The sequence below is a fragment of the Arachis hypogaea genome, chromosome 4 (genome assembly GCF_003086295.3).
Source record: "Arachis hypogaea cultivar Tifrunner chromosome 4, arahy.Tifrunner.gnm2.J5K5, whole genome shotgun sequence".
Lineage (NCBI taxonomy): Eukaryota > Viridiplantae > Streptophyta > Magnoliopsida > Fabales > Fabaceae > Arachis > Arachis hypogaea.
The window spans coordinates 109732880-109755857 of record NC_092039.1 but is presented as its reverse complement, the minus strand read 5'-3'; the positions used below and the strand labels follow the sequence as shown (position 1 = coordinate 109755857).

The following is a 22978-nucleotide window of genomic DNA, read 5'->3' as shown; positions in this document are numbered from 1 at the left end:
ACTAACCATTAAGATTGTCATTAGCAACAAGCACAATAGGTTCACAGCAAAATAACAAAACAGGAGCTACACTATTTGCTCCACAACAACTGTATGAGATAATTAGCAACAAGCACAATAGGTTCACAGCAAAATAACAAAATAGGAGCTACACTATTTGCTCCACAACAATTGTATGAGATAACAAAATGCAGTCTTTAAACTAGTTTTGACAAATTATAATGATACTAAAGAGAAAACATGAAACTGCACACATCATCATCATCACATCTTCTTCCATGCTTTTGGAGGTGTCCTAGCCATAAACTTCAATTGGGATATGCTGACGTGCTTGGATAGGGTTGGTAGCACTCTGAGATTGTTGTGCTTGGCAGCATCCTTGAGTTGTTGTCCAGAATTATTGTTTGACGGGGTCATCTTAGCCTTCTTTGACCTAGCCTGAGATTGCTGGGAACTGATATCATTGCAAGATGTTTTTCTCTTTGGCCTTGATGTGTTGGTCTTCTTAGCTGCAACTTGTGATTGCCTAGAAGCCTGGCTGGAGATAGTACTAGACACAATGCTTGAGATAGTGCTAGAAATGACTCTTGAAGCTCTTCTTGTAGACCCAGCAACTTTGTTTGCCTAGTTAACAGCCACAATACGACATTATAATCTTTGAATGCAATCAGGCAAAATAAAGCCAAAATCAGAAAAAACAACTATTGTACTTACCGAACTAGTGGCAGCTACTTTCCGCTTCTTTGGACAGGTCCGTTTGTTGTGGCCTCTAGCAAAACAATAGGAGCACTTCTGAGTCTGCCCATCGCGAGACACTCCTCCCCTAGTTGAATTCTCATCTGTAGCTTTATTCCGTTTCAGTTTAGGCCTTCCAATGGGTTTTCTGTAGACTGGTGGCAAAACGTCATCAAATTGTGTCTTCACCCACAGGTTGGGGCCATTTACTGGATACACCACATGTTGGTAGCAGTCAGAGTAAGTTTCCTTCTTGTAACAGTTTGCAACAAAGTTGTCCACATTGAAGCACATCTTCCTAATGCAGGTAATGGCATGGGGACAGGGGATTCCGGACAATTGAAACTTCTTGCACGAACACTCGTGATTCTTCAAGTCAACCACGAACTTCTCTTTGCCTCCATGGATGCTAGTTACCTCATATTTGTCACGACCAGCATAGGTGCTCACCCACTTACCACTTGCATCAGCTTGTTTTTCAACCTTAGTCCTGATACGGGGTAACACCTCTCTTTGGTATTCAATTATCCGATCCCTATTATCAGCCCAACGCCTCATTATGTATACTCTGATGTCTTCAAGCATACTGACTATAGGCTTCTCCCGGGCGTCCACAATCACAGAGTTAAATACTTCACACATGTTGTTAACCAAGGGATCACACTTAGACCAAGTCCCAAACTTATGCCGGCACCAATATTTGGTTAGTATCTCCATAAGGTGGTTGTAGGCTCCATTATCAACCTTTTGGATTTCAGCCATGTTTCTCTCCCACTCTTGTAAATAAGTGGCTTTTGCAGCATTTCACATCATCAGTTTTAGTTGCAGCCCTGGAAATCTCTTCCTGAAATTGCTATAAAGATGTCTAACACAGAATCTATGATCCACTCCGGGAATGAGCTCATCGAAGGTTGGAACTAAGCCCTAAATCCATAGTAAATCAGTTTTACTTGAAGTAGTAATTAAATCAGCATGATATGTGATAATGACAATTAACCAAGTACATACATTTCAATTAATCATAGAATCTATTATCAGCATGATATGTGATAATGACAATTAATCAGTTTTTACTTGAAGTAGTATGGACATGCACAATTTAGACTTAGTTAGCTCTACATTCCACTTGCTGTATGCTTTCTTCATTAGTGTGGAGAGCTTTATTTTTGGATTCTCAGCGATCTTTTTTAGAAACACCTTGCTCAACCATTTTGCATGCATAATTCCAATTTTCAACTCTCTAGAACAGCTATGCTTGTTATGGCAGCTGGTTAATTGCCATGTTTGCTCATTCTTAATCTTTCCACAGTATGCAAACCAGTTACAACCCTCCACACAAGTGACTTTCACTCTCCAAAGATCAACTTTATCAAACCTCAAACCCCTCCCAGTGTGTACAGCATAGGCAGTGGCACAATCCTTGAACTCTTCTCTTGAGACATAAAGAGTTCCAACCTCCCACTTGTACTCACTCATGTCCTTTAGCTGCTTGTGCAATGGATACTTCTTGGCAACACTATTTTCATTCTCATCATCATAAGTAATAGGCATATCTAGGAAATCTTCAGAATCATATCCTTCTTCCTCATCACCTAAACCTGCAACAATCTTCTCCTTACCTTTGGCACTCCTACTAGCTTTTGCTGCATCTGTTTGGGTTTCAGTTGATGCAGCCTCGAATCTATTCCCTACCCTGATGTTGACATCTACTAAGCCCTCTGCCCCTTCCTTATCATCATCACTGTCACCAAACACAACTTCGGCAGCACTATCTTCTGAACCATCACCATTTCTGGAATTAGAACTCCATGAATCACAACTATCATCTTCACCACCCTTGGGTTCATAGTCCTCGTCCTCACTGCCATCACTACCCTCTCCTTCCTCATCTGATTCATCTTTGTTACCCACAATTGGGCCAGAATTTTTCTCCACCTGTCCAACTGTTTGGGCCTCACTTGTAACCATTGGGCCCTGCCCATCAGATCCACCACCCTTCACTTGCATGTTACTTTCAGTACTCCCTAACAAGTGTACATCTTCAACCACCTCATGGATATCACTTGTTTTGTGAACTACAAACAGCTCCACCATATCCTCCCTAACCCCAATGTTAGCCATATTCATTGCATCTTTATCAGTTCGCAGCATCCTTAAGCCTTCTTCTGTATTTTGATCCTGTGATTTGTACCACATTGCAGCAATATCTTTCTTCAAATACCCTTGTCTGCTCACTATGTCATAAACCTCAATCAGGATCCATTCATCTTCATTGCAGTAGTCTATGACAGTTGTCTCCCCACCCAAATACTTCAATTGCCCTCGTTGAAGTCCAAAGCTACCATGGTGGTAAACTTTGACACTAAAATAACTCATCCTAACCAACAGACCCTGTTACAATAGGCAAACATAACGAAACAACATCAATCGCAGGCACACATTCAATCACCAAAAAAACGTAAATTCATGCCCTAACTAACATAAGCAACGAACATTTTGCTGAGAATACAAAAAACCAACTAAACCCTAAAAATGCACGCAATCTCATACATTGCCAGCCATCTTTTCTTTGTGGAACTACTCAATAAAACCCAAAAAAACAATTTTTTTTTCAAGTACATACCTCGTCGCACGATCAAACTCTGTCACCACAACAAAGGTGTAAGCTTTCATGCAAAACTCCCAAGAACGATCCGCCAACTACCTTGCAGCCCCTCCCTACGGTCAGCCTCGACGAAGAGAAAAAATGTATGTGGTAACGAGAACTGGAATAAAAAACGTTGGATAGAGGTGCTGTGATTCTTCGACGTTTCGTATTTGCTATAGTGAACGGTATATTGGGCGCGAAGAGGCAGACGTGTGTATCTCAACCTTTAGGCTTACTCACTTAATGTCCACGTGTGTAACGCCGTTAACCAAATGTTAGTAATTTGGACGGTAGGACAACATTGATTCGATTTAGAAACGTTTGGGACACAAATAGGACGTTTAAAATGTTAGGGATAGGTTTGAGACTTACCCCAAACGTTGGGGACATAAATGATACTTTACTCAAATTTTTATGAAACCATAAACAATTAAATATGGATGAGTTTGAAAAGTAAAATAAAATTGAGAGAGTGCAATAAAGATCAATTAATGACATCACAAGCTTAGTGTCAATGAAAGCATTATTATTGTGGATTTGATCAAAATAATGAAGAAGAAATTAAACATTATTGTGTATGTCATTGTCCAAATCAAATGTGGTCGATAAGCAATTGGTCTTAACTCGTAGACTTGATACCACAACTTAACATTAGGTAGAGTTCCCCACCATTCTTAAATCTCCACGCAAAAACAATGTCTTTCATCGCATTCTTAAAACACTTTGTCATGCTTAAATCAATGTAATTGGGTACTATATATTAGTTTATCTAAATGAATACAGTAGTTGTTTTGGATTAAAGGTAGAATGTTAAAATTTAAAATGTTCTTTTTGCATATGTATTTAAAAAATGTAAGTTTTCAAGATAAAATGATATTGATATTAACATAGTATAAATAAGGAATTAATTAATATAAGTGCCTTTAGGACATTTGTTAAGTCATCGAAAGAAAAAACATAGTAACTTTTTGAAATTTTTAAAGCATTACGTGTATTAGAAATATTAAAAACTTGAATTCTCAGTAATTATTTTATTTATTTTACTGCTTAAACAAGTACTTCTATAACAAATGTACCAATGGCATTTGTTAATCAAACTCTTAAAAACATATTTACTTTTTTTTCCAAATAGAGCCCACACCTCCACGCGTTCAAACTCATTATTACTAATAACAGTTCTTTAAAACTTAGATTTCTTATCTTTAAGTAAGCATAATACAATAGCAAGTTGATATTTTGCGCAATTTCATGCTTGAGGAAAACAAGAAGCATATCTGCAAATGCTATGAATATTCACATTTTGGTTACCCATAGAAGATTCGAATGAAGTGGAGAATTGGTGCTCCAATTCAATGAGGAATCAATTATTTCTCTTCTTCCAAGCTTTTGGGAGCTTGGTGGGATAAAGTAGTTGCTGTGACAAAATGCCAATAGCAATTATAATTATCATTAGTGGCCTTGTTATGGTATGTGATAGTAACAGAAAGAGGGGTGTTGTGTTTCTTTGTTGAGATTTGAGAATTAAGACACACTTCCACTTGCATCTCCATCCTCTGTTTCTTTCTGTCAATATATAAACCCCCACAACCAAACACGTCCTCTCATATCTCCGCCACATTTCTTCTCTTCTCTTCTCTTCTCATTTCTCTTCTCTTCCGCACGAACCCTATCTTCACATATTCACTCACCACCACACATTCACATTCATTCATTTCTTCTCAAACCCAATTCAATGGTAATCCCCTGCCCCCATTTCATTGCCTCCTAGAAAGCAGCCATGGAAGCTGGCCTTCTTATCCCCTCTCCTCTCTCTCTCTCTCAGCTCATTCTCACCCAAGACAATTTGAAGAAAATCACCGCCTACAAAGCCGTAGAGTACGTCGAATTCGGTATGGTTCTCGGCCTCGGAACCGGCTCCACTGCCAAACACGCTGTCGACCGAGTGGGCGAGCTTCTCCGTCAGGGCAAGCTCAAGGACATCATCGGAATCCCCACTTCCAAGAAGACGCACGAGCAAGCCCTCTCTCTCGGGATCCCCTTATCGGATCTGGACTCTCACCCCGTCGTTGATCTTGCCATTGACGGTGCCGACGAGGTTGATCCTTACCTTAACCTCGTCAAGGGCCGCGGAGGATCCCTCTTGAGGGAGAAGATGGTTGAAGGTGCTTGCAAGAAGTTCGTTGTAATCATCGATGAGTCCAAGCTCGTTAACTATATTGGTGGTAGCGGTTTGGCTATGTCCGTTGAAGTTATTCAATTTTGTTGGAAGTTCACTGCTTCCAGGCTTCAGAATCTCTTTCAGGAATCTAGTTGCGTTGCAAAGCTCAGAACTTTGGGCAAAAAGGCTTAGCCTTATGTAATTGATAATGGAAACTATATCATTGATTTTTATTTCAAGCAGAGTATTAGGGATTTGAAGGCTGCCAGTGGTTTCATTCTGCAAATCGCCGGTGTTGTGGAGCATGGAATGTTTATTGACATGGCTACCACTGTTATTGTTGCAGGTGAACTTGGCCTAACTGTCAAGAATAAGTAGTAGCTTAATTCAAACACCATTAAAGGACATGAACAATAAAGTAGGTAAAATTGGAATAATCAGGGAGGTAGTTTAATTCATCAAGGTTGATGTTTTGACATTTGGGGTGCCCTTTGGGGGCTTCTAACATACGATATCTGGTGTAGTTGCAATTGCTGGAGAAAGTATCTTAATTTCTCCGCCAATTTTGTTATTTTTGACTTGGTTTGAGCAAGCAAGCATAAGAGAATTTTATAGACTTGTTGGGAATTTGGATATTCAGTTCATGTAATGGCTCTTGTGTTTTGTACACAACTTGTTATTGAACTGGTATTGTTTAACTTATTGAATTAATTCAATTCAAATTTTGCTCCTTTTCCCCTCTTTGATTTGCGAATTTTATATTTTGCTGCTTAGCCTTTGTCTGGTTCTGAAGTACTTTTCCTTTAAAATTAAGATGTAGCTACTGTTCATAAATCACTTGTAGTGTGTTGCATCCATTTAATTGCTATTTGGGGTCCAATAATTCGTGATTGTAAGGACACTTGTTAACAGAGTTTGTAAATTTTTGCAAACGTGGAAACTCTTTGTGGTAGGTAGATCATAACTATCCCCATCCATTGACTTGAAAAAAGATTAGTTGTTCTGTACTTCTCTGTCTAACTGTCTTATGGCATTGCAAAAGGCTATAAAATTGTCGTCATTCATGCATTAAAAATTTTCAATTATATTGCCATGATTATTCAATAGTGTGAATGCTCGAGCAATTATTAGCATTGTCCTCTGCATTTGCTTGTACTCTGAAAAAGGAAACTTCAGCTGCCTACCTAACTTCACACATATCGTGTGATCAAGTTGTGTTCTTAAGTGGTTGATGCTTCTATTAACATGTCTATATTGATTTTACGGATAAGCATCAATAGAATGGATGATTGTCTTGTTTTCACGATGAATTCTTCCTCATTAGAAACCATTGAAGCTTGTTATTTTGTCTTTAGATTTGGAAAGATGTGGCAGCTCTCGCAATTGCTGGTATTATTTCATATCAGTTGTGTTGTATTTCTAGCTATCAGATTATTTGAGCTAGAAAAAGCTTCTTGTGCGTAATAGTATTATGTGATTAATACATAATGATTAGGTCATGATAACCTTTTTCATGTAAAATTGGTGAAATATGTTAACTTCTCTGTAATTGGTTAATATTTTATCAGTGTTATGATCATCTTTGTGATTATTTATAGTATTTTATCATTGAGACCGATTCCTAATTATCTTCTTACTACCTTTAATATTATGTACTTTCTTTGGTTACTGCAATTTAATGTTGGATCAATAATCATACTGCAACGTTCACCAAAAAATAAAAAGAAAGAGCAATAACCCAACTGTAACATGCTGTTGCTCTTTGATTTACAGGTCAGTTGGAAGGATGTTCTGTTCAATTCAATTCAGATATACTTTTCTTACATGTTGGATTTAACATTATATATTTTTTAGATGAGATCAAATGTTCACTATAACAGTATAACTGCTTCATTGATAAGTCATAACTAGGCTGCAATACTAACTTATTGGAAATTGGGTTGTGAGTATATTTAATCATGCCCATACTTGAGTTCTTTGAAAATTAATAAGCTTTAGCATAGAAGATGCCAAAGTTATGGGTATGATGATGCTTGCGGTTGTTTGTAGCGACCAAATAAACATGTTACATACTGGTAATATTCTTGGTTATCTTAGAATTCCTTAATTAACAATGTCGTTACTAGTGTTCTTTGGAATATGCTGACCCCAATTGCTAGGCGAGTTTCGGTTCCATCATCACTGATCTAGATCATTTCAACTTTTGTAATTGACTATTGCTTCTTTCTTGAAATCAAAGGTTAGAAACATATCCGGTATAGGAGATTGCTTTAAAACACAATTCTAAAATTTTTTTGTTTTATCTTAAGTTGAATTTAATGTGGTGATTAAGTTAGGTACTATAGTTTATCTCATCCATTTCAATGAAGAACTGGGGCGGCATAGAATCCCTTTAATTCCGGAACTGCATGAATAAAATAGAGCAATTGTGTGTTGACTAAAGGTGTGCCTACTGCCTTTGACTCCAAACAAGAACAAAAGATTTGAAGAAGATATCACCACCCCTGCTTCCCATTCCCATTATTATTTTGTTGCGACATGTTTAAACATGACTCTCGCCATTCTGGACTTAACATCCACACGACACAATATGGTAGGAATTGGATGCCTCTCTCAATTGGGCTGTGTAATTGGGCCGAAGCCCAATTCTCAAAGAAACAATCTGAGAAAGATGCAATTACACAACCCAATTACATAGCCCAATTGAGAGACGCATCCAATTCCTACCATATTGTGTCGTGTGGATGTTAAGTCCAGAGTGGTGAGAGTCATGTTTAAACATGTTGCAACAAAATAATAACGGGAATGGGAAGCAGGAGTGGTGATATCTTCTTCAAATCTTTTGTTCTTGTTTGGTGTCAAAGACAGTAGGCACACCTTTAGTCAACACACAACTGCTCTATTTTATCCATGCAGTTCCGGGATCAAATGGATTCTATGCCGTCCCAGTTCTTCATTGAAATGGATTAGATAAACTATAGTACCTAACTTAATCACCACATTAAATTCGACTTAAGATAAAACAAAGAAATTTTAGAATTGTGTTTTAAAGCAATCTCCTATACCGGACATGTTTCTGACCTTTGATTTCAAGAAAGAAAGCAATGGTCAATTACAAAAATTGAAATGGTCTAGATCAGTGATAATGGAACCGAAACTCGCCTAGCAATCGGGGTCAGCATATTCCAAAGAACACTAGTCACGTCATTGTTAATTAAGGAATTCTAAGATAACCAAGAATATTACCAATATGTAACATGTTTATTTGGTTGCTACAAACAACTGCAAGCATCATCATACCCATAACTTTGGCATCTTCTATGCTAAAGCTTATTAATTTTCAAAGAACTCAAGTATGGGCATGATTAAATATACTCACAACCCAATGTCCAATAAGTTAGTATTGCAGCCTAGTTATGACTTATCAATGAAGCAGTTATACTGTTATAGTTAACGTTTGATCTCATCTAAAATATATTAATGTTAAATCCAACATGTAAGAAAAATATATCTGAATTGAATTGAACAGAACATCCTTCCAACTGACCTTTAAATCAAAGAGCAACAACATATTACAGTTGGGTTATTGCTCTTTCTTTTTCTTTTTTTTGGTGAACATTGCAGTATGATTATTGATCCAATGTTAAATTGAAGTAACCAAAGAAAGTACATAATATTAAAGGTAGTAAGAAGAGAATTAGGAATCGGTCTCAATGATAAAATACTATAAATAATCACAAAGATGATCATAACTCTGATAAAATATTAACCAATTACGGAGAAGTTAACATACTTCACCAATTTTACATGAATAAGGTTATCATAACTTAATCATTAAGTATGAATCACAGAATACTATTACGGACAAGAAGCTTTTCCTAGCTCAAATAATCTGATAGCTAGAAATACAACACAACTGATATGAAATAATACCAGCAATTGCGAGAGCTGCCACATCTTTCCAAATCTAAAGACGAAATAACAAGCTTCAATGGTTTATAATAAGGAAGAATTCATCGTGAAAACAAGACAATCTTCCATTATGTTGATGCTTATCCGTAAAATCAATATAGACACGTTAATAGAAGCATCAACCACTTAAGAACACAACTTGATCACACGACATGTGTAAAGTTAGGTAGGCAGTTGAAGTCTCCTTTTCAGAGTACAAGCAAATGCAGAGGACAATGCTAATAATTGCTCGAGCATTCACACTATTGAATAATCATGGCAATATAATTGAAAAATTTTAATGCATGAATGACGACAATTTTATAGCCTTTTGCAATGCCATAAGACAGTTAGACAGAGAAGTACAGAACAACTAATCTTTTTTCAAGTCAATGGATGGGGATAATTATAATCTACCTACCACAAAGAGTTTCCACATTTGCAAAAATTTACAAACTCTGTTAACAGGTGCACTTACAATCACGAATTATTGGACCCCAAATAGCAATTAAATGGATGCAACACACTACAAGTGATTTATGAACAACAGCTACATCTTAATTTTAAAGGAAAAGTACTTCAGAACCAGACAAAGGCTAAGCAGCAAAATATAAAATTCGCAAATCAAAGAGGGGAAAAAGGAGCAAAATTTGAATTGAATTAATTCAATAAGTTAAACAATACCAGTTCAATAACAAGTTGTGTACAAAACACAAGAGCCATTACATGAACTGAATATCCAAATTTCCAACAAGTCTATAAAATTTTCTTATGCTTGCTTGCTCAAACCAGGTCAAAAATAACAAAATTGGCGAAGAAATTAAGATACTTTCTCCAGCAATTGCAACTACACCAGATATCGTATGTTAGAAGCCCCCAAAGGGCACCCCAAATGTCAAAGCATCAACCTTGATGAATTAAACTACCTCCTTGATTATTCCAATTTTACCTACTTTATTGTTCATGTCCTTTAATGGTGTTTGAATTAAGCTACTACTTATTCTTGACAGTTAGGCCAAGTTCACCTGTAACAATAACAGTGGTAGCCATGTCAATGAACATTCCATGCTCCACAACACCGGCGATTTACATAATAGAATCGCTGGCAGCCTTCAAATCTCTAATACTCTGCTTGAAATACAAATCAATGATATAGTTGCCATTGTCAGTGACATAAGGCTAAGCCTTTTCGCCCAAAGTTTTGAGCTTTGCAACGTAACCAGATTTCTGAAAGAGATTCTGAAGTCTGGAAGCAGTGAACTTCCAACAAAATTGAATAACTTCAACGGGCATAGCCAAACTGCTACTACCAATATAGTTAACGAGTTTGAACTCATCGACGGTTACAACGAACTTCTTGCAAGCACCTTCAATCATCATTTCCCTCAAGTGGGAGCCACCGCGGCCCTTGACGAGGTTAAGGTAAGGATCAACTTCGTTGGCACCGTCAATGGCGAGATCAACGATAGGGTGAGAGTCCATATCCGACAAGGGGATCCCGAGAGAGAGGGCTTGCTCGTGCGTCTTCTTGGAAGTGGGGATTCCGACGATGTCCTTGAGCTTGCCCTGATGGAGAAGCTCGCCAATTCGGTCGACGACGTGTTTGGCAGTGGAGCCAGTTCCGAGGTCGTGAACCATACCGGATTCGACGTACTCAACGGCTTTATAGGCGACGATTTTCTTCTAATCGTCTTGGATGAGAATGAGCTGAGATAGAGAGAGGAAGAGGGGAGAAGAATGCTAGCTTCCATGGCTGCTTTCTCCGAGGCAATGAAATGGGCGCAGGGGATTGACATTGAATTGGGTTTGGGGGGAAATGAATGAATGTGAATGTGAATGTGTGGTGGCGAGTGAATGTGTGAAGATAGGATTCGTGCGGAAGAGAAGAGAAATGAGAAGAGAAGAGAAGAGGGGTGGCGGAGATATGAGAGGGCTTGTTTGGTTGTGGGGGTTTATATATTGATAGAAAAAAACAGAGGAAGGGGATGCAAGTGGAAGCTTTTGTCTCACGCAAGCTTTTATCTCACGTTTACCGGTTTCAAAGAAAAAGCGCGTGCGAGAGTTCCACACCTTTATATATGATGTTTCCCCCAATTCTTTTTTATCCATTTTCAAAATCTCTTCTTTCATTCAGATACTTCGTTTTCTGTGTTAATTATCTCAGAAATTTTGAGTGGGTTTTTCTGATTCATTTTTATTACGGTATATTTCGTTCGGTGTGATTATTACTAGGGTTTTTTGCTGTTGATCATGGAGATTTCGGTGATTGGGAGCTCCCAAGATAATTTGGGAATGCCCGAATTGGGAAATAGGGAGCTGGATTTTATTAATTTGAAGGATGGTTTTAGGATTTCGAATGATAGGGTTTGTTTCAGGAAAAATATTAAGTGGAAGAAAGATGGGATTAGATTCACTCTGAGAGCTCTTCAGTCTGAACCAGTTCAAGCGGAGAAGCATTCTGGTGTTGGTAGAAGATCCAAATCGATAAGTTTTTTCTGTTTTGATTTGCATGCTGGGTTCTGTTTTTGGTTGGTGAGAATTTTGTGTGGAAAAATGGGATTTTTATTAGGGTTTGACCAAGGAAGAAGCTTTTAATTAATTAAATAGTTCTGTGTTGTTTTTGTTTTGACCTAATTTTTCTATATATTGTTAGCTTTGGATTAAATTCAGAGTATGTAAATATTTGTGTTGAGTTATTCAACAACATCAGCCATTCAACTAGATGAATAATAACTTAATAAGTCAACACAAATTAGGATTTTATGTTATTTTATTTGTATGGGTATGGTTTTCTTACATTAACCTAGATTTTTTTATTAATGAAAACTGAAAACCATGAGAATCAAAGACTAGAGTGTTTTGTATGGGTTAAATGTGGATAAGATATTCTCTCTTCATCTGGATTTTATGCTTATTAGTAGAGCTATCCCTGTATAATATATTGTTAAAGTTCTTGCTATGATTTATTTGCATAATTTCAAATCTCATGTTACATGTTGGGTCAAACTAAATGCACTAGGTGTTGTTATATGATGTTCAAGGTCAAGGATTAAAAAGAAACTGACATGGCTAAGATAATATGACGTAGGATGGTGTAAGATTATTTGTGGGTCTGCCTTTAGATGCAGTTTCTAAAGACTGCAATTCACTAAACCATGCTAGAGCAATTACAGCTGGTCTAAAAGCTTTGAAGTTATTAGGAGTTGAAGGTGTTGAGTTCCCTGTTTGGTGGGAAATTATTGAGAAAGATGCTGCAGGAAAATATGACTGATCTTGCTATTGCTGAGATGGTTTAGAAGGTGGGTCTTAAGCTCCATGTGACACTTTGCTTTCATGGATCTACAAAACCCAATATCTCCTTGCCCAATTGGGTTACCCGGATTGGCGAGTCTCAACTCAATATTTACTTCAAGGATCAGTCAGGACAGCATTACAAAAAATGTCTGTCGTTGGCAGTTGATACTCTTCCTGTTCTTGATGCAATATATATATGAATTTGCTATGACTAATAGAAAGTTTTATCTTACTAAAATTGCTAGACTTTTCTCTATGTATTTCGTTGAACATTCTAATTTTTTTGTTAACTGATAATGGTACAATCCTAATTGTAATGTTAACTACTCAATTTGTTTTGTTTATGATAGAAACCTTACTGAGCAATTAGCAAAACGCATACATTTTACTTGCTCTAAAAATGGCGCATTCCACTCTAGCATCCTCATATGAAGAGGATTTTCCATGCATCACCTTCATTCACATAAACAATTACGCAAAATTTTAATGATACCACACTTGATACCGGAAAATCACCAACTAAAGACACCGTGACGGATCGGAGGACCAACGCCGATGTGACGGTATGTGACATCGTTTGTTTGTGCTGCTTTTGAAATCATTTGTGGAAAGTGTGTCTCTGTTGTGGTCCTACTCACTAATTCAATTGCATGTATTTTTATGAGAGACTTGTTTTTTTAGGGCTTCTAAAATAATTAAAATTAGGAAAAATTTAAGTTTTGAGTTCTATTTAGTATTTACTTAGCAGTGAGAAAAATTTAGTTCAATTTGCTTGTGTTGTGTGTCAAAAATAGGAATTTGTACCATTGAAAAAAATAGGAACTTGAATTTGTTTTTCCTCCACTATAAATGTTTAGATTCTTTTAAAATTTCTTAAATTTTAGAACATTGTATGACAAGGTAACGTAACCTAAGAGCTAGTTGTTGGACGTAGATAAGATCAATCCCTAAAAATCTTGTGAAATATCAAAAGGTGATGCTATTTGGTTTGTTCTTAAGATAATCTATTAGCAGGAAAACTTAAAATTTACTCTTATTTTACTCTTTGCATATTCAGATTTAGCGAGTTCCTCAAGGAGTGATTCTGAAGCATGGCTAATGTGCGGTGTTCTGCCGAAGAAAATGATTTGCTTCACAGCTTTTTTTGAGTGTGCAGCTTCAATTCATGGACGAGGTGTGTGCTTTTGATTCTCTTTGTATCTCCTTTTCGCTACAATGCTTCAATTTTCTACAGATGGAATGATGGAAAAATTTTGTGATTGCATTGTTATTTCAGGTAGTGTTGCTGTGAACATGGTTTGCTGTTTCATATTGGATAGATTTTTGGTGGTAGGGCAACTTCTAGAAGAGATTTGTGGTGTGCATTATTTTGTAAAAAGGATTCCTAATACTGTAGAGCTAATCAAAACAATGGTAGGCCAGAAATTAGAGTGCAATGTGGTAAAAATCTTAATTTAGTTCCGTTAGATTGGTTAGAGATTAGGATAGGTCAGGGAGAATCAATGTTTTTGAGTTCACCTTGTACACATTACTGCTACAGTAAATAGAATTATCCTCATTGGAGATGACCCTTTATCAAAAGGGATATGTATCTAATTTGTTGGGATCGACAATCAACAATCAATCATATTAGAGATCTAAATTTTGTATACACCATAAATTTTAATGACTCATTATATAATTACCTATTCTTTCAAGGGAAGTGTAAAAAGATGACCCAGAAAAAAAAAAGGATAATTTAGTTTTGAAGATGAATTTTTAAATGCTCTGATAGCTGCTTTGACAGTAGAGACTGTTGAGTGTTGAATGAGATGACCAATATTAAAAATAGGAAAATATTTTATAAAATAAAAAATGATAATTTTTAAAGCTAGTAAATAAACGCTATCATTAGTATGCCTAAGTACTAACATTGTTGGAACATACTAACTTATTAGCAACTTGGACACAGAAAAATTACCTATTTTTCATTAAAATAATAATAATATAAAAATAAAATTTTTTTCTAATAATAATAATAATAATAATAATAATAATAATAATAATAATAATAATATTATTATTATTATTATTATTATTATTATTATTATTATTATTATTATTTCATACACTAAGTGCCAAATTAATTCAACTCTTGAAATCATTTGGAATTTATTATAAAAAATTTATTATTTAATTAAATTAGATCTATAGATTCAATCAGTAATTCAACAATTGAATTAATAACCCAATGATCTAATATTTTGAGCGGATCAATCATGGATTTGGATATTAATATACATTACTGGAATTCGCCTCCTCTCTTTTTTTAGTCAAATCCGCCTCTCTCTTAAGCAGTTAGTTTTTGATGATGTAATTGGGGCTTATTGGCCTCGCAGTGGTTTTTTTTTTGCTAAACTATATGTAATTTGCCAAACTCATAGTAAATTACAAAGTCTAGCTTGCTCTCTGAGTCTCAATATATCACATCAGCTTCACTCTCCACCGTCGCTGCTGCCTCCGTGCTCGTCACTGTCGTCGTATCCGTATTCCTGTAGGTAAACCATGGATCCGAAGTTCGGTTGTTAATTTATGTCCTTAATTCGTTGCCAGTCCCTATTTTAGTGCTTTTTGATTAGTATAGGTGACCTTGCTCTCCTATTTGCTCTCACTTCTTGCCAAAGTACCCAATATCGAACACTTATTTTTTCGCTTCTTGTATCGATTTATGTTTTGTTTACTCGCAATTTGTTTTCGATGCAATTGTTGTAATTGGCAACTGTTTTAATGCTGAAATTGCTGCAATAGTTTGTTCATGAATGTTCCATTTTTAACTGCAATTTATGTTTTTTAGAAATTCTATTATTTGTGTTTTTTATATGAATGAGTTAATAAAATTCTGATTTCCATAAAAATTGTGTTTATATATCAGCTATCAGTTTTTTTTTTAAGATTATCAAAAATTGTTAGTGTAACTTCTTGATTGTCAACCGAATCTCATAACTCTTCTGAAATTGGTGTCCATCATTATTTCATTAGCTTGAAAATATGTTTTTTATTTGCAACTCGCAGGAGTTTCTTTCTTGGAATATGGATCCTACCATGAAACAATTCCAACAAAAATTAACAGAAGTGGAACTGGAAGCCGAGCTTCTTCTTTTGGCCCGGCATCAGGTAACAACTTTATTGAGGAATCTCAATCATCAATTCATTACCATACCCTCATCAGACCCTTTAAATGGCTTTTCTGTGGAATTAAGTCGGTACTTAACTGTCTGTCCTATTTGGGTAAAAAATGCAGATGGTTGAGAATGATAAATTGAGAAATGGGAATAGAGAAGCACTGACTGCATTAAGGAAGAGGGCTCGGACAACCAAGACTAGTGTTCCGACTCCTTTTGAATCGATGATGAAGGGAGTCGAAGGGTCGAGGTCAAGACCCTTGGTGCAAGAAGTGTGTAACACCTGTGGTAACCATGATTCATTCGAGAAGACGTGGATGATGTTTCCAGGAACTGATATGTTTGCCAGCATCCCATTCCATGCTGCCCACACTATCTTGGAAACAGGTTAATTGGTCATTCCATCCCACCTTACCCTCTAAAGAAGTAAAATATAGGGACAATGAATCAAAATACCATAAATGCATGCCTCTGTTAGTAGTGCCACAAAATAAAAAACCTTTCCATTTTTCTTTTCTCCCAATGTGCTTGTGCAAAAGTCTTGCTTAGTTATCATTTGTATGTCGTGGTTATTTGACAGTAAAGTTCGGTAACAAATCTTAGATTGAGTGCATTTTAGGAAAATAAATATTTATGACAGATGATTGATTTCCTTGTTATATGCTTTAATATATTAATGCTGGATGGAAATACAAGCCATATTTCATGCATTTGTTTGGAGTCTAGACTGAATTATCAATTTGATATTTGAATTATCAAGCATGTGTCTTTGTTGTATTTATCTGTTTGTTTTAGTTGCATGCGAAAATTCATCTTTATTGAAATTACCTATGTTACAGTCTAATGGTTTGAATTCATTATGGCAACAATTTTTTCATGTTATTGCAAATCCTGCAATGCTGAAGACAAATGTAACTGTACCCTTTTTACCTGAAACTAGTTTGGAATTTTTGACATACGTTCCTTGTTTTTTCATTTTGGCACGCATAATCCTACACATGATTAGAACATATTAAAGATTTATGGCCTTTACGCATCAACTTGTAATTCTGAATTTCTGATGAGACTGATTATATCTATTCCTGTTCATTAATGATCACTGTTATTCCTGAGTTCAGAATTTAAATCGTATCTATGACTCAGTTCCCTCAAGCATAGAACTGATACATATTAACTGTAAATTGGTGTATCCCTCATATTGAGCTTGTAATTACAGATCAACCTCGACTTGACTTTGAGGCAAAGAAGCTACAGAGCATAGTGAAGGAAAAATCATTACTTATTTCAGAGACAGGTGCCCTTGCTGATAAGATAGGACCAGGCGTGGTTAGATCTCTTGTAACCTTAAACGACTAGTCAAAGTAAAGATGCCTGAGCTTACGACTGTGTGGCGACCAAGTTTTTCTTATATCAATTAGTTACAAAATGGCTATGTGTTCTAGAAGAAATCTTCTTAGGGTATCTGGGTAGCTTATCTAATCTTATCTCTTGTAATTATAAACCAAATGCTTATTTTAAATCCTCAAGTTTACCTCTTGGTTACTTCATTCAATGTAATGGAGATTTTGCCACAGATTTCTGGTATTTAAAACCTGGGTTGTCAAAGGTTCCCGTAATTAAATGGATATTAGTGAAGTTCTAGTCAAAGATTCAATGGATTAATATTGATTTTTGGTTGAAATTGAATGGCAGTGTAATTAAAGGTTTTGCAATTTAATTAGTTTTTCTTTCTGGGATTCTTCTAAGGGTATTCTTTTTGAAGGCGCAGTGTACTTATGTCATTACTCAGTGAATGGATAAGCCTTAGTTTGATAGATAAACTCTGTATGATTGTTGATTAATAACTACAAATCTGTAGTTACTAAATTCCCTATAATTGTCAGTGATACGACAGAGAATAATATAAGCTATTAATTATTTATATATCACCATAGTCCATAATTGTCAGGAATTATTATTATTATTATTATAACTATATATTGCGTTAATTAATTATAATATGTATGTTGTTAACCTGGCCGGATAATTGCTATTTCTTGGTGTCTACTTCTGAATGAGAACGAGATGAAAGTAAAAGAATAACATTTTGTTGAGAATCATCAAATTTTAGAATAAGGTTAAAGTGAGTTCCCAAATGTGAAAATAAGGGGTTACATATTATGCTTAAGATGTATCCCAAATATATATTTTATAGGCCATGCACTTCATTTTCTTTAGGAATATTTTGAACTTTTTTTATCAATTACAAATAAATTTATAAACGTGATTACTTTCATATGACATGATCATGTCCTTATAGTTGAAGAGCAGCATAACCTTAATCGCCAGCATTGTTTGTTTCTCAAAGCAAAGAGGTATCTTGGAAAACCTTCAACATTTCCATGAAGAACCTTAAGCAAAAACAAATTACTTATGTATTAGGAACCATACAACAAAATTATAAACATGAATTTGAATATGATTACCCGTATGTTGTAAACATGGATTAATACTTACAAATATGATGATTAGCAACCAAGTTGTTTTCCAGCATTTGCATACCATTCTGGGATCAAAATATCATCTTGACCAATGGCTCTTCGTCGTTGATCATCTGGAACTGCGGCATCACACAATCTTTTTGCCTCGCTATGCTACATATTATCAAGTCAATATACAAATGAATAAGAAAATTTTGACAAAAACAAACTGCTATTAATAGGTGTTAGAATCCATTTTACATTGACTGAAGCATGATATTTTCCCAAAGCAATCTCCTGCAAGATCTGGGCTGCCACCTGTATTTTTAAAATGTTTATTTGAAAAATAAAAATAAAAATCAAACTTTGGAAATACATAAGCACTTACATGTTAGAATCAGTATGGAAAAAAAGAACAAACCTAAAATCATGTTCATAAGAAGAAAAATGAATGCAAGGTAGTGTGATTAATAGACAATTAAATCCGGTTAAAGATTAAGCTCTTAAGCGTTCTCCAAGGCAAACTAAAACTAGAGGAAGAGAACTCATCCCAAAAGGTAAAATTACTACTAGTCGCAGATTCAATGGTAAGGTAAACAAACCTTGTTCTTGGTCCACCAATGATAAAATAAAGATATTTTTAAAAAAATATTTCAAGCTTTCAAAGATTGCCCTTTCTAAAAACCTATTTGCTATGGCATATTAATCACATAGAATTCACATTCAAAATATTTGGAGATACAAAATTTGATACAGACAAATCCAAAAGCTAATTTTAATTTATATTTATATTTTATTGACATCCCCTGTCTACTATATAGACTAGGGGACACTCTTGCAAGAGTTACAAGAAAATCAACCGTTAAACAAATAAAGCTCAAAGTCAAATATGACATTACATGATGATATTTACTTGTGCAGAAATAGGAGTCAATTCATTCAAGAATTAAAGGGTACCTCCCCACCATTGATGCTTTCTTCATAGCATGGCTTCAAACTCATTGCCCGTTCAAGATAAGGTTTCCAATGACCGAGAGTAAATCATTCCTACTCATTTCAATGCCACCTTGATAATGCTAAGGGAGAAAATAAAAGACAATTAAAAAGAGATCAAGAAAACACTGAGAATGAAATTTGAGAGAGAGAGAGAGAGAGAGAGAGAGAGTGAGCACTTCGAGCATTTTTCTTAGAAAAGGTTCTTCATTGAAATATTATCTATGTACAAAGACAAAATGACACTTGTATGCCAGGGCTTCACTCACACTGCCATATCCAAGTTTTCCTAAAAAATTCAAAGGTGCTATTAGCATATTATTTTTTTGTCCAGCTCCAAACCAAGGGAAATTTCATACTAACCGATCATGCAGTCAGATGCTGCAATAATATCAGGTGTATAAACATTTTTGGAAAGTTTTTTGAAGTTTGCAGGAAGATCTTGAGTGTCAGAAGCACCACAAACCTGGATCATAAAAGCAACACAACCAATTAAGAATTGTATACTAATCGAGGAACAATTTTAATCAAACATATATAAAGAAGAATCATTGATGAGTACCAGGCACAACCAACCAGAAGGCAAAAACTCCTTCAGTTTTAATTCTGATGGCTGGAGACAAGGATAGATAGTATATAGTCAGAAAGAATTCAGAATGTCCGATGACGGTAGTGGCTCTGCTTATACTGAGGCCAATGGTCCAAATACAGGAAACACTTAAAAATATAAGGTCACGATGAAGTAACAAATTCGTAAAACGAAGATTGATCCAACAAACAATTAGCAAGAAAATTGTAAACTGTGTTCATAATTCAAATCAGTATTTAATTGAAGGTTCAGATGAAGTGAATTGGAGGCTTGAACACTTACAGAAACAAATTGCTTCAAAGTAAACTATTTTATAACCAAATAAATGTATATATAATTCTAGTACCTAAAAATGGAATTTAAGGAATAACCTGGCCACCGAAGTTGAGAATGACTAGTTTCACATTGTCTGCTATCCCAAGTTCTTCCCTCACCTTTTCAACAACGAAAATTACATGGTCATAGATTAGGAACGAAACCATCGTATGGAAAATCTCCGCAAAGGTTCATGTTGTACTGTTGCAGTACCTCTTCTGTGGATTTATACAGCTTCCTCACAACAAGAGGCACATCAATAACATTGCGAAAAGCGGGCACTGCAAATATGCAACAAATACTGTTAAGAAGACAAGATTTAGACAGCTATTTAAATAATTTTTATGAAATTGTTGTGAAATTTTATAAGAACTAACATACTTGGGCAATATCCTGGAAGGCGGATAAGGAAATTGCAATTAGAATAGTCTTCAGCTATCTGCATCAATAAATATGCAACTGCATCTTTTATCTTTGTTAAAAAATAATAAAAGTTGAAAGGATTTTACTTGGCTGGACTTTTATCTTTTTCTGTGGGGCTTCATAAAGTCATTTAGTATGCACCATAAATATCGGATCAGATTCAGAAACTATATGCATATATTAAATCCCAAACTAGCATCAAATTTTTTAAGATACACAATCAGAAACCTAAAATTTCTCTCAAACGGCAGCACAGAAAGATAACTTTCTATATAGAATATTGCTGATACCTGCAAAACTATCGAACGAGAATCAGGTCCAGCAGCCATGACATAATCCAGATAGATGATGTCCCAACTGAAATCACAACGATATCGAATGAGCAATAATTATTGATGCAGCTTATGAAAAATAAGCAATCCAATTCATCTCAACTCTCAAGTGCTGAAATGAAGTAGTTTCTAATTGCATCATTTACGATTAAATATTTTATTACTAGTAAAGACTATTTAATTTAGGCAGTGAATTAGAAAGTGAACAAGCAACTTAGTGATGCGATGGAGTCAAAAAGAATTTATACCAATCAGGTTTTCGAAAGAATACACGATGAAGAGAGATCTTAATACTAAGATGAAAGGACATAGACATTTTGAGACAATAATTTTATTTCCTACATTTTCTTTTAGTGTGGCACCAGTCACAAAAGGGGAGGAAGATTACCTGAAATTGGCCACACAAACAGAGGGTATACCAACATCAGCTGCAACACGACATACAGTGGAGACGACATCAGATACCTGCATTTACATATTAGCTTTAGAAGGGTCCACCAGATACAGTGTATTCTCTTCATACAAAAATGGCTGGCATGAGAATAAATAGTAAGAATAATATATTTACCACTAAGTCAGCATTGATGAATTTCAGCCACTCTGTTTCTTTTGCCAAGATACTAGCACGGGGCTTCACTGTTTCCTCAGTATACTAATATAACCAAATACAAAGAAGAAGAACAATTTAAAGTTCAAGCATTGATCATCTTTACTATAACTAATCAACTAACTGAACTAAGAAGTTATGTTTCTTTACCCTCTCCAAAGTGGCAAGGGAATCGACTGTCAAAGCATCTGATTGAACAGCTCCACACTCCAAAACCACCTTGAAAAAAAAATGGATAAATGTATCTCTAGTTTGTAAGAATTATGTACTTTTGAATAACATAAATGTCCATATCCGAGAATACAACTCTAGAAAATGAATGCCCACCAAATTAAAATAGCATGGACTAACTATAGTAATTCTTTTACTCCTTTTACTGAATGAATAATGATTGATGTGCTCATTTTGCATCAAATACCAAACCAGTTCACAAAACCGTTACCATGATTTGAAGTGAGATAACACCCAATCCAATGGTGGTGAAGGTGTGTGTCAACCCAATGTTTAATTCAAGGTGAGTACAATTATCATTACACGTGGTAAAGCATGTGCTTTTTTTTATTTCGTTCACAAAAATAAACACCTATACAGGCTATGATCCTAGCATTCATTTCATTCCATAACAAACATATCCATATACAGTCCAACTAATCTAGATCATGAACAGCCCCATTTTGAAGTGGATCCAACTATCAAACTAAGTCTGAATCAAGCTAAAATGAATTAAACTCACCTTGCGAAAGAATAAGCGAGGAGAATGCACTTCGTTGGTGAAAACAAATTCAGGAGCAGCAGTGACCACATGAACATCATGACCAGCAAGGATTAGATGCCTCACCACCTACATGTATACATGCAATTGAAATTGAAATTGCAATTCAAACTTAAGTGCAATGTAATATCCAAATAATGAATCATGAATGACAATGACAATGACAATGAGAAATGAGAGGTTACCTCCGCAACACGAGTTGCATGGCCAAATCCATGACCAGTGACATAGTAAGCAAACACCATTTTCTGTGTGGAAGAAACAGCAGCAGCACCATCGCCATCATACTCTTCCTGCTGCTTCATCCCCATTTTAATCGCTACCATATTATGAATAATTGCAATGTTATATGCACTATAAATAATAATAATGAAAAATAGTACTGAAAATGAACAATGTAGTAAGGATCTAATGTTTTGATTCATTGATTAACAATTCATAGGTATTATAACCAATAAACCCTAGAATTATATTGTAAGTGACCAGTCAAGATGCAACATTGTCATTGGCCATTAGCAATTACCAAAAGGGAATAAGCTTTC

The 22978-nt window shown here is 35.5% G+C and overlaps 1 protein-coding gene and 3 pseudogenes across 1 annotated transcript; 2 read left to right on the top strand and 2 right to left on the bottom strand.

Moving 5' to 3' along the window:
- Positions 1-5114: 5114 nt before the first annotated feature.
- Positions 5115-6215, top strand: LOC112794392 (probable ribose-5-phosphate isomerase 2; annotated as a pseudogene).
- Positions 6216-10183: 3968 nt separating this feature from the next.
- LOC112794391 (probable ribose-5-phosphate isomerase 2) lies at positions 10184-11287 on the bottom strand (annotated as a pseudogene).
- A 4504-nt stretch (positions 11288-15791) lies between these two features.
- LOC112797221 (uncharacterized) lies at positions 15792-17663 on the top strand. Its single transcript, XM_025840044.3, has 3 exons — positions 15792-15938; positions 16066-16333; positions 17163-17663. The coding sequence occupies exons 1-3, from the start codon at positions 15813-15815 to the stop codon at positions 17300-17302; spliced, it is 534 nt and encodes a 177-aa protein (XP_025695829.1). The 5' UTR covers positions 15792-15812; the 3' UTR covers positions 17303-17663.
- Positions 17664-18453: 790 nt separating this feature from the next.
- On the bottom strand, positions 18454-22741 carry LOC112795160 (L-arabinokinase-like; annotated as a pseudogene).
- Between the last annotated feature and the right edge of the window lie 237 nt (positions 22742-22978).

Coding starts and splice junctions, on each gene's coding strand:
- LOC112797221 (XM_025840044.3), top strand. CDS start 15,813: ATGTTTTTTATTTGCAACTCGCAGGAGTTTCTTTCTTGGAATATGGAT. Junction 15,939..16,065: donor TTCTTTTGGCCCGGCATCAG/GTAACAACTTTA, acceptor TAAAAAATGCAG/ATGGTTGAGAATGATAAATT. Junction 16,334..17,162: donor CCACACTATCTTGGAAACAG/GTTAATTGGTCA, acceptor TTGTAATTACAG/ATCAACCTCGACTTGACTTT.